This window comes from Ambystoma mexicanum, chromosome 13 (assembly GCF_040938575.1).
Source record: "Ambystoma mexicanum isolate Mex_15411 chromosome 13, UKY_AmexF1_1, whole genome shotgun sequence".
In the NCBI taxonomy this organism is placed as follows: Eukaryota; Metazoa; Chordata; class Amphibia; order Caudata; family Ambystomatidae; genus Ambystoma; species Ambystoma mexicanum.
Window position 1 is genome coordinate 258,180,835 of NC_090938.1, and position 12,553 is coordinate 258,193,387.

General features: G+C 49.4%; 1 protein-coding gene across 4 annotated transcripts in view; it reads left to right on the plus strand.

Annotated features, from left to right (window-relative positions):
- LOC138521163 (zinc finger protein 282-like) overlaps positions 1-12,553 on the plus strand; it is a 511,590-nt gene that overhangs the window by 152,871 nt on the left and 346,166 nt on the right. For all 4 annotated transcript variants that reach the window (XM_069633752.1, XM_069633753.1, XM_069633754.1 and 1 more), the window contains one exon: positions 8,409-8,522. In XM_069633752.1, the coding sequence (XP_069489853.1) occupies positions 8,409-8,522 (114 nt within the window). The remainder of the gene's footprint in view (positions 1-8,408; positions 8,523-12,553) is intronic.

A 12,553-nucleotide genomic window follows, 5' to 3' on the forward strand; every position in this document is an offset into this window, starting at 1 on the left:
TTCATGCGATTTGTCAGAATGTTGCAGTTCTTCTCCTTGGCTTCTGTAGTAGTTCGCACCACCACCCCTTTTGTCTGGGGCTGTCTCAATGTGGGCTAGGCGCCAGACTCTTAGAAATGCAAAGGACGCTGCCCTTCTCTGGCTTAACCCATTCTGCATGCTCTCTGGACCGCCCCTGGTTTCTGCCCCTCCACCAATTTAGGAGTCTCTCAAGGCACTTGGCTCTCAACAAGCTGCCTTTTTTACTGTCCTCCTTCTTGGTCTTACCACTTACAATGTTTTCCTTTTCTGGGCTTTTAATTCTTTCTCCTTTCCAAGGTCATCTCCCTTTATTCTCTCTTCAATGTTCTGCCATGCTCCTCCTCCACTCCTCTCGTCCTCTCCTCTCTCTCATTGACTCTACTCTTCTTCCTTCCCCTCTAGTCTCTTTTTCTGTTCCTTGCACTTCCTCTTTCATCCCTCTCCTTCCTTCTACTTCTCCATCCATCACCTCTACTCCTGACTTTCTGCACTTTTCCTCATTAACTGCCATGTGATAGTCCGCCCCAAATATTTAGTACACCTGACTCCCACAATCTACGTTGTCTGTCCCCTTTTCACTCTGCTTGGGATGGGTTGAGGGACTCCTATGTTTTAAGTGTGTGTTAGTGTGAGAGTGCTTTGTGATTGAAGCTTGGGCAAAGGCACTACCTAATCAACATGGGCCTTAATTGTCCAGCGGAGTCCAAGGCTATTTTACCTGGGGCCCTCATTTTGAATCCATATTGCGAACCATGGTGGTCATTGCTGTGGCCCCGCTAATGTAAGCAGGAAGAGCCTGAGAAATGGTACGCAAGCAACACTCAGGTACTTGCTTCTCTCAGTAAGCCATTTTTCTTCATTGACATTAAAGGCTCTGCTGACAGTCACAGTTGTGAGTCTATGGACCGCCACAGTCTTTACATAATTTTCTCATGGACGTTCAGTGGAGACATTCCGTCCATCTGCCAAAGGATTGCCAGGGATAGTAAGGAGGGTGACGCCATGAGGCTCTGGATGGACTGGGAAGCCTTTGGGATCTTCCAAGTACCTTCTGCGTAGCCTGCATCTTGGAGCAGGTGGCAGTCTCCAGCCCCCAGTGGGCTTCTCAGTCCCCTTCTCTAGCTTCCAGTATGAGTCATCAACACACTTCCAAACCCCAATTCTTGGTGTTTCCTCAATAAATACCTATGTGTCCCTGTAGAGGATCGGGTGTAGTGGGCACTCAGAAAGCACTCAGTAGATGAAGTGGCCCACTGGTAAAAGAAGGGGTGTTACATTCCAAAGGAAACCATCATTTTGTTGCCAGGACTGAGTGTAGAGGATAATGGCATCTTAACTAATATTGTTTTTTTTAAAACTTTTCTTTATTGGCAAGAAGTAGCAGCTGGTACAGTACAAGTTACAACAACGACACACATTTCATATTTGAAGCGTGAATGATAAAGCACACGTTCTACAGAAGGTCACATGCAATCCTAACAGAGGTTGAGTACAACAGAGGCATTTATCATATAGTGTGATGCGCCCCTTGATCAGGATAAGGAGGGGATGACAGAAGCTCCAGGTCCACCTTGCGGTTTAGATAACTACAAAACTCTGTCCATATGTTTTTAGGGCGAGCATTACTAGGCAACATGTTAATGTAGTCTTCGTCACAGGATTGTGTCCAGGTGAGGGCCTTCAGCCACATTTCTAGGGAAGGGGGGGATCTGCGCTTCCAGCATTGCAGAATGCACTTCTTGGCCACAATCGCCGCCACATTCAGAAACTTAGCTTCCCGTTTCGCCTCAGCCCCCTCCCAGAGCCCAAACAGAAGAGACAGAGGTTCAGGATCTACACAGAACCCTACTATTTCGGAGAGGGTCTCAAGCACCGCATTCCAGAACGGGGCCAATGCCCCACAAGACCAGAACATGTGTGCGTGGTCCGCTTCGTTAGATCTACATCTTTGACAGGGATGGGATTGATCCCGGGCAAATTTCCCAATCGCGTAGGGAGTGTAGTACAGGCGATTGAGTAGCTTGTATTGAACACATCTAACTCTGGAATTAAGAGAAACCTTGCGAGTATGCATGCACATTTTGGTCCACATATCATCCGTGATGTCTAATCCCAGATCCCGGCTCCAGGCATCCCGAGCCGTGTGGGGGGGTTCAACAGCACGCGCCATCAACATTTTATACAAGGAGGATACAATGTCCCTACCACCAGTGGAATTGGCAATGTAGCAGACCTCGGGGGACTCAGGGGGTTCGTCCGGATACGAAGGCCACATGTCTTGGACTGCCGCCCTAAATCGAATGTATTGCAGCAGCTCCAGTGAGGACCTGGAGTGCCCTGGCTTCCACATATCTGGCGTGATGAATTTCCCATCGGGGAACAGGTCAGAGAATGATCTGTATCCCAGGTTCGACTAGTGATGCATGAGGAGCTTATCCTGTGTGGGGGTGAGGCCAGGGAAAGACCAGAGGGGAGCCATTTGTAATACGGGGGGAGCCGGAGCCAGGCATCAGAATATGCCACCACACCCTTATAGTGGAGGCCACTGGGTCAGCAGGGGCCTCCGATCGATACGAGTGAAAAAGGATCAAGGACATGACATGCACCTCCTCAGTCGCCAGGATTTCAAGCTTAACATGCGGGGGGGGTTCCTGGTGATGGTACCAGTATGTAGCATGCTGGGTCTGAGCGGCTATCCAATACTGGGTGAGATCAGGTGCACTGAAGCCACCCCTCTCGTAAGGTAGGGTCATATGCTGCCACTTTCTGCGCACGGCCCCCGAATGCCAAAGAAAATGGGCGCACCCCGCGTGCAAGTCCGCAAAGTACTGTTTCCCGGGCCAAAGTGGAACGTTAGCAAATATGTACAGAAGTTTTGGAACGATTATCATTTTTATGAGGGACAGTCCCCCTGATAGTGAAAGGAGGAGGTTTCGCCATCTTTCCATCCTGGTATTAGCATATTGCGCGGCAGCCCCATAGTTATCAGACAATAAGGAGGATTTTGAGAGGGACACCTGGACCCCTTAGTATTTGATGCCCTCAGGTGCCCATTTGAGAGGGAATTCGCATGCAGGTATGAGGTTGCAGGAGTAAGGGGAAAGATTTCTGATTTAGAGTAATTTATGGCGAAGCCCGAGAATGTGCCAGTTTTGATAATTTCACGCATGATCGGGTCGAGGTGGACTGAGGGGTCCCTAATATATAGAAGCACATCATCGGCGTACAGTGATATAATTTCGGGAGTATCCCGCAGACGAATACCTTTGCGCACGTGGTTGTTTCGTACACTATCAGCTATGGGCTCGATGGCCATCGTGAATAACAAGGGAGAAAACGGGCACCCCTGTCATGTCCCCCTGTGGAGGGAGAAGGGAGCCGACAGGTGAGAGTTAACCGGGACTCTGGCCACGGGGTTGGTGTATAGCAGTTTAATGCAGGACATCATGTATGGGCCTATCCCCATCCTCTCCAGCACCGCCCACAGATATTGCCACGAGACCATGTTGAACGCTTTTTGGGCGTCCAGCGTCACGGCCACCGCGTTGGCTTGGGGTCAATTCTAGAGATGACGTTAAATAGTCGCTGAATGTTTAAGGCAGTGGAACGGGCAGGGACAAAACCGCTCTGGTCTGGGTGAATCAGATATTTCATGATGGGGAGGAATCTATTTGCTATGATTTTGGCGAAGATTTTAGTATCAGTGTTGATGAGGGATAGAGGTCTATAAGAGCCACACTCATCCAGAGGCTTACCCGGTTTGGGGAGCACGGTAATGACAGCCTCACGCAGGGACCGGGGGAGGGTAGTAAGATGCATCGACTCCTCCCAAACCTCGTGAAGGCGTGGAGCAAGGAGGGCAACATCTTCCTGATAGAACTTGGCGGTCAGGCCGTCTGGACCGGGGGCTTTACCCTTAGGGAGGGCCGAAATGACAGCGGTGATCTTGTCAAGGGTGAAGGGAGCGTCTAATTGTTCTTTGGTGGCTAGAGATATAAGGGACATTGGGATGCAGTCTAGGTGGTTGTCAAGATCCTGCGGGCTGTGCTCTCGTTGCTGGGCATAAAGGGTAGCATAGAAATCTGCGAAGGTCTCAAGAATGGGCCAGTCAGACCAATGTCGCACTCCGTCATTGTCAATGAAACTATCAATCCGAGCTCTGCCTCCCTCGGCCCGGGCGAGGCGGGCGAGGGTACGGCCTGGCCTCTCTCCTTCACCATACTTTCGGGCCGCAATGGGCCGGCCAAGGTATCTTATCTCGCTGTGGGCGAAGGACTCAAACGTGTCCAGTTCAGTTCTAATCTGTGCCAGATTGGGCGGAGAGGGGGTGGTCGCATACTCGCGCTCTAGCTCCCCAAGTCTGGACTCAGAACGGCGCAGAGAGTCTCTAATGTCTTTCAGGACCCCAGCCTCCCTGGAGATACACATGCCCCTGATGAAAACCTTAAAGGCCTCCCATCTCACCCCATCCGTTGTGTCGTGGCGTTTGTTATTTTCAAAAAACGAGGTGATATCTGCAAGGATGTCAGCCTTGAAGACAATATCGTGCAGTGCGTCTGACTTAAACCGCTAGTTAGAGTGCTGGGGGAGGGCCGGATGCAAGGCAATGTCCAACGTGATCGGGGAGTGATCGGATAATGTGCGCGGCAGAATCTGTTTGGTACGTGTTTTGTCCATGAGCCCCGCGGAGAGAAGGAAAAGATCAATTCTGGAATGACTGTCGTGGACGGAGGAATAAAATGTAAACTCTTTCGACATTGGGTGGAGTACTCTCCAGGCATCTACCAGACCGGCAGTGAGCATGTGTGCATGGAGGCAGCGAGCGGCTCTGGACAGTGTTCTAGGTGCAACACCGGATCTGTCCAAGTCGGAGTCCAGGATGAGATTCATGTCCCCCCCCAGATGATGGGAACCCCAACATAGCCTAGGAGGATGTCAAGGATGTGGTCGAAAAAATCGGGTGCATCAATGCATGGGGCATATGTGTTGACCAGGAGGCATTCTGTATTAGCAAGGAAACAGTGGAGGATCACATATCTACCCTGGACATCTATATGGCTGGTGCAAAGGGAGAACTCCAAGGACTTGTGAATCAAGGTGAGGACCCCTCTGGATTGTGAGGAGAACACAGTGTAGTATTTGTTGGGGCCCCATGCCGGGGCAAGAGAGGACGATAAATGTGCGAGGGCGTGAGTTTCTTGTAAGAGAAGTATTTTGACCCCGTGCCTCTGGACGTAAGCCGTGACCCTGCGTGCCTTCGTGAAGTTGCTGAGCCCCCTGATATTCCAAGACATTAGCCTAATGGCCATTCAGTAGCAATTTAGGGGGGATCCGAGTAATGTGTGTCATAGTTCGTCGCTGAAGTGCCGGCAACTAGTGCAGTGACCAGATGTGTCATACCAAAAGCTACCACTGTCTCACCATTTTTATTAAAACATTCCCCAACAACACCTCCCCCCTCCCTCACTGCCTCCCCCAGCACAGCAGTGCCCAAAAACCCACCCAAAGTCTCATGGCTTTTGTGCCAAACTCAACGGGGCTGGACCAGCCCCCACACCAAACAGGGGAGCAACCAATGAACAAAACAAGCCAAACTCGGCGTTGCAACTGCAGCGGGGGCAGCTGCTGCCGTGAGCCCGATTAAAATAATTGAACGGTGGAATACACCAAATAACGTACAGCGGTAACTAAGTTAAGTTTTAGAGGAGACAACATAGTAGGGTACGATAAGCAGGGGGTATAGGAATAGAGGATCCCAGTATAGGTGCAATATACCGTAAACCATACAGCTGTGACCCATATTGCGCTTCATGAAACTTCACAATGAGTTACGACAATGAGTGAATACACAAGGGAAAGAATACATGAGATTACAAGGAGAATGCAAATGACAGGTGCGGTAATAGTACCACGATGATTCGAGTAACGGGTGCATGGCAGGCCGGCTCAACCCTCATCCACAGGGTCACCCTCAGGGCCTGGGACAGGAATATGGGACTCAATAAATTTCACCGCCTCCTCTGGGACTGTGAAGAAGTACAGTTTATTACGGTGGGTGAGCTTCAGCCTTGCAGGGAACAACATGGCATATTCCACCTTCCTCTCTCTAAGCATTTTTTTCATACCATTGAATTGTCTGCGCTTCATTTGAACGTTGACCGAGAAGTCAGGAAAGATGAGGATAATCTGGGACTTAAGTCTCAGTTCCCCTTTTTCACAGGCCAGCTGTACAATGTGGTCTCTATCTCTGAAGCTGAGAACCTTGGCAATAATTGGTCTGGGGAAGTCACCCGGCTTGGGGCGTGGGGCCAGTGAACGATGGGTGCGCTCAATAGTAAAGAAAGGGGAAAGTTGAGGATCACCCAGGAGGTCTCTCAGAAGGGTCTCGACTGCAAGTTCCATTTTGCCTTTGAGGGCTGCCTCAGGAACCCCCACAATGCGGATATTATTCCTGCGGGATCTGGACTCTTAAGTCATCGCACTTCGCCTTGACCTGCTTCATATCTCGCACCAAGCCAGAGACCGTATTCTGGAGCACGTGTACCTCATCCTCAGTGGCCCCAATTCTGGTCTCGGCCTCCACCAGCCTAGTGCCATGCTGATCCAATTTGGTGCGTAGTGAGGCAACATTGGCATTTATGTCATCTAATTTTTCATGAAATGACGCAAAGTTTTTGGCCATAGACTCCATGAGTGTCGTAAGGTCCGGCTGAGGGGAACATGAGGATGCATCCGGGTCGTCTTGGAGGAGGGCAGCCCAAGCCTGGTCTTGATTAGCAAGCGATTTGGCAAACTTGTCCATTGCTCCAGCCTTGTTGGCCCCACGTGCTTTGCCGGACATCTTTGGGGGCACTCTGAGAGCAGCAGAGAATGTATTGTAGAAAGACAGCAATCGGGCCCAGGGGGTTTATAGAGGGACTTGGCCCACAATCAGCGATGGGTCGGCAACTGCCTAGGAGGCAGGAGCAAGGAGCACTCCCAACAGGCGTGTTCTAGGGCGGTGGGCCCACTTTGAAGGGCAAGCGAGGTGTCCAGCGGCAGTATTGGCTGGGGGGGACAGTATCATGCGGCACCCGCCTCTGAGCCAGGAGGGCCTAGGCAGAGGGAGCCAGTAATGGAGGGCAGCACAGTCAGGGGCGCCTGGTGCACCCAGGGTGTAGCGAGTAGGTGCGCAGACTGGGGAGAGGAGAATGGTGGAACGCCCAGGGTGGCATCAGCGCAAGGTGAATGGTCGCGGGGGAGCCTGGTGTGCGTGGGGGCCACTGTCCCTCATGGAGTGGGACAGGTGCAGCCCAAGGATGAGGCAGTCACAGATGGGCTCAGTGCGCAGCGACCCGCACCCCGACCTCCTCACCCCGGGATATTGCGGGACAAAGTGTGGATGACGATACGGGTGGGAGCAGGCCTCCAACCTGTAGCTGAAGATGCGGGCGGGAGCGGGGTCCCAATCAATAGCAGGAGCCCGATCACCAGGAGGCTCCGGCACGGCTGCCAGTCCCAACTGTCCCACGGAACCAGAAAAGTCGGTGGCGGAGCCGCAAGGCAGGATTGACAGGGTGTTGTCAGTGTGGGGGCCCGCTCCAGCAGCCCCCGCCATATTCCGGAGTGAGTCCGCCCGTCAGGGGGCCGGCGCCGTCACCGCCACCCACGAGCAGGAGCGGGCCGGCGAGAGAAGCCGCGCTGACAGGCCGCGAGCCCAGGCGCACCGCCACGGGGAGAGTGGGGGCGGGGAGAGCAGCGCCACTCAGCAGCGCACAACGGTGAAGTCCAGGGTGGGAGGGCAGAGAGGAGGGAATCTCAGTTCCTCAGGCGGCGACGCACCGCGCCGGCAGATGCAGAAGCCAGGCAGCCGGCTGCCGCCGTAAAGTGATCCTTCGGAGGGCGCCGGGGGGGATGGGCTACGGAGGAATCACGTGGCCCAGGAGGCCTCAGCCGGCGGCGAAGCAGACCCAAAGCTCCGATTTCGCCCCAAAACAGGGCAGGATGATGTAGAGGCGGTGGGCAGCGGATTGCTTAGGGTCTCGGCTCCAGTATGTTCGTAGAACCGCTGATTGAGGCGGATTTGCAGCTAACAGGCCACGGAGCGTTAGAGCTAAGCAGCCATCTTGCTGGCTGCTCAACAGCGCCCCCCATCTTAACTAATATTGTAATGAAATAATGAAGATATTGTTGTGTAAGCAAGTCATTACTGTAATTTTACTCAAATATGAGCAACACGTGGACCACCCTATAGTAGAGAAAAAAAAGTGATGGTAAACTGTATGTACAGCAAATTTAATCTGTTACACAACCAGTGACACAATTAAATGCACAATCTTCAGCATTGTGTTACAGGTTGCTTTCCTTTTTTAAACACACCTTCATACATTTCTATTTATTATACACAGGCCCTGCACTTCTTGCACCAGTTGACTCGTTCAGTGTTGATGAGGAAAGTGACGCCTGTACCTTTGACAATCATCAGGGTTCAGAACGATGCAGAGTCAACAGTACTTTTACAGGTGAGGTAATTGAAATGGGCATTTTGAAATAACCTAAAGATGTTGTGTTTCTCACATTCTCCATCATATCCCACTACTGGAAACTTTCATCTAACATGTGTTAGGCTAATCTCTCCTCATCCACTGTTAGACTGCTCAGATGAATGGTCCATTATTTCTAAAAATGTCTTATTCCAAATTTGTTTTGTATGTCTGCACAGTAGCAAGGCAACATTGGGTGAATTAGGAGGGTTTCTAATACTCCATCAGGTGAATTAGGAGGGTTTCTAATGACAAATTAGTTCTCTATGTATATCTGCATTCACTCAGTCTACCTTATTCCATACGTTGGGAAAGGATTTCTTTTTGCAACTTTCCTCCTTTGGCTGCAATTGTGCCCCCCAAGTGTACCTTAATTTGGTCGGTAACCTTGCTGATTTTTAGGGGAGAGTGAGGCCCTTTTGTCTCACTCACCTGCTTCACTCATTTCGTTTGTGGTGCATGTTATGGAGTTTTTCTAAAGTCCACCTGTGTTAGGACTTTATAAAACTGTCTCCTTGGTATACAGACCGTCCCTTTGAGCTCCAACTTCTAGTCTAGGCCAGTATCACTCAAGGTTTTGGTAGTGTGGCAGAGCTGCAAGGCTTATTTTAGGCGGAAGATGTGAGTTGTAGTTCAGTACAGAGAACTTAGAATATACTGTTTGGGTTGATTCCCTCGAATCGAAGAATTGGTCAAATCCGATTTGGTTGAGGTTTTTATTTCTCTATCTTGATTTTGCTGCAAATATATGAAGCCCCCCCCCACAACCCCTTCTGACCACCCTCTATATTTAGATATTTAGATTCACACTCCCACACATATATTTACAGTCATTCTCGATTCAAAAACTGCAACCAAATCAGATTCGACCAATTTGGATGCACAGTAATCTGCTAACACCAAATATACATAGGCCCAAACAAAACATACACACTTGGAGTGATATCATAATAGTTATTTATTTTATATATACACAATGCAAAGATAGAAAATCTTCATATAGGTAAGTACTTTTCAAAGCTAGTAAACACAATGGAAAACCAATGCAATAATTCAGGTGAGTAAACCACAGTGTAAAATGTATAAGGTTAATTAATGCAATTCAAAGTTAAGTAAAATCACTTTTATAGGAACTCAGAATATTTTGTTGTAGGAATAAGATGATATATTGCAAGATGGTCGCAGGTCTCAGAGTATTGGGCCTTTGCAGACCAGGAAGGTGATAGGTCGTCATGGGATGGCTGAAATTGCAGGTCATTTTAGGATTAATTAAACCCACCAGCGCAAGGGAGGAAGTCATCCTCTTCACAGCTTCACTATCGATTTCAAATCAGGGTCAGGATAACAGCGGTCACTTCAGCAGGCTTCTCCGGTTGTTGGAAGGTGCTGCAGGCGTCTGGTCGACTTCTTCTTCGTGTGATCCAGTGGTCGACTCTGTCTGTGCACCAGGAATCCAGCCTTTTATCCAAGAACCCAGCCAATCAGCACTCATGCCACATTCAAACTTTGGGGGTGGCTGTCCTTACAGGATAGCCAGCCTCCCAGTTGGAACTGGTTCCAGGCGGGCATGTCAGAAGACAAGACCAGCTGAGTTTTGGGATCCTTCATTGCTTTCTGTCCTCACAGACACTCTGCAGCCTTGTTGGGCCCTTCACAAAGGATTCCTGCCGGAGACAAAACTCAAAACAGCACCTCCCCCACCCAGCACGGCAGAAGAAGGACCAAAAAAGGACAAGAAACCAAGAAATGGCAAAAAAGAGTGCAGCCACCATTTTGTGGCAATGGTGATCCTTATGTGCATTAATGCGGTTGTGAACACAGCCAGGTTAGGAAAAATACTCAAAAATCGGTAGAACACGCCCACTGCCACCAGCCATTCAGGTATACTTGTCACTGTAACAGAAATGTTACTGGAGCAGTGAGAAAGCAGATACAGTGTAACCCTCAGCACTCCACATACACTGGTGTGTATTGAACTCACAAAAGAAAAGGTAAGACGGATAACAAGTATACCCTTATCCTTTGGAACATATGTTCCTAAAAGGAGAATACAATAAAATGAAAAAGGGAAGGCCAAAGGGGTCCCAGAAAAACTGCACAGTGTGCTGCATGCTGCAAAAGTAAATTACAGATGCCTTAGAAAAGATGGAGGACAGCATGACTCCAAAAATGAGGTATACAAAGAAATATAAAAAGTTCCCAAAGGTAGAGTAAAAGAATGAGTGAGTAGGGAAAAAGGTTCCCACTCACTCAGGAGAACTGACAAAAAATCCAGTAGTCCAGCAAAAAGTGCTGTGGGGCTCACAGGTGAAGGAGATTTGGCATGAAAATGAAAAATCTACCTAACAGTGCACTGGTAAGTCCCTATGGCTACACGTTCAGCCCATTATTTTTCACTTTTGATTTGACTTGGTAGCTCAGGCACCTTCATTGCAGTGCTGTAGGACACTTTGGAGCTCATTTTTCTCCTCTCCAGAGCAAAATTTGGCAGCGGGGAGCCCTTACGTGTAGAGATACACATAAGTGGTTAACCACCTCCAAAGTTTGTACATTTGCATGGCGGAGTGCAAATGTGCAGGGCAAAAGGCACATACACACATATAGTTAAGTCAAGGAGTAAGGTAGGAGGAGTGGCGGGGAGCTTCCAATGGTGGAAGAGCGAGGTACAGCAGTCGGAAGGTTGGGAGCAGGGGAGGCAATGAGATGTAATCCATGCCCATTCTCCATGGCCAGTCCTCACTCTTTGGGTTGATGCTGTGGTGGTGGGAGTGGGAGTCAGCTGGATGGTGGAGCGGTGGGGGCGGGCCAGATGGTGGGGTACGCATTTGCTGGCAGGAACACTTGAGGAGCAAGGCAGCCAAGGAGTAAAGATAGTAACAAAGCCTCACCTCAGGATTGTAGTTCGGGCCCAGAAGAAGCCTGTGCCGTCTCAAGCAAAGCGTCTGATGGTGGTAGGAGGCAGTTGGCAGGTCAGGAGCAGGGCAGGCCGGGAAATTTAGTCCTGGTCCGGCCTCTCTGTTCTTTCTTCACTCGGAGGGTTGTTGCTGCCTCACGTTGTGGATTGTGGATCGGACCAGAATAAGGTACAAATAAAAAGACTGATCTTCCATACCTAGCCCAGCCCTAAAGCCATGTTGCGATGCTGAAAGGATTTCATTTGCATCTACCCAATCTTGGAGTCTATTGCGTACCACACCACCAAGGGTTTTATTATCCAGCAAAAAAGTAGGCCTATAATTGTTTGGGAGAGTTTTCTCGCGTATCTTATAAATGGGGCCTATGATGGCCTTTTTCCAGCTCAGAGGATATTGTTCTGTCTTGAGTTAATAAATAGTATATTTGTGTACTTATCCGTGTGCGCATCAGTTCCTTAACAGACTTTGTAGCTGTTAACTGTACTTCACACGTAGCCTTCCTCCTACTGAGTCTAAACCTAATTGTTCAGCTAAGTTATGTGAGGGAGGCATGGTATCTCAAATAGACACTGACACAAGAGCTGCAAGTTTCAAAACCATTACTGATGGTTTAAAATGGGTTGGAAAACTCCTATCCTGCCCTATAAGTAAGATGGGAGTATTATTGACCATAAAAAAACAAACAAAATACAGTCCTAGTCAGTCCTTAGTCAAAATAAAATGGCCTTTACTAATAAACCTAATCCCTGCCCTCTTTATAATACAAAAGGGAATGTGTTATGCAAAAAGGAAAATCAGTGTACACAAGAAATGTCAGTATGGCTGAGTAAACTCCCTTCCCCACGTTTTGTATAATGGGGTAAGGTGGCACACTTGGACCTTGCAACACACTCTGGCTTCGGACACAAGGATGCAGTTTGTTTCCTGGACCAGGGCCCACTTGGCCTTCCACGAAAAGTCACTAGTTTATCCACTGGACCTCTCTCTGCTTTCTCTCACTCCAGCCCAGGTCACCTTTTAGCTTGTAATACAGTTCAACAAAAGTTTGTTTCCTTCTGGTTACCACAATTCAGTAGAGGTTTCCCTCTGCTGGGC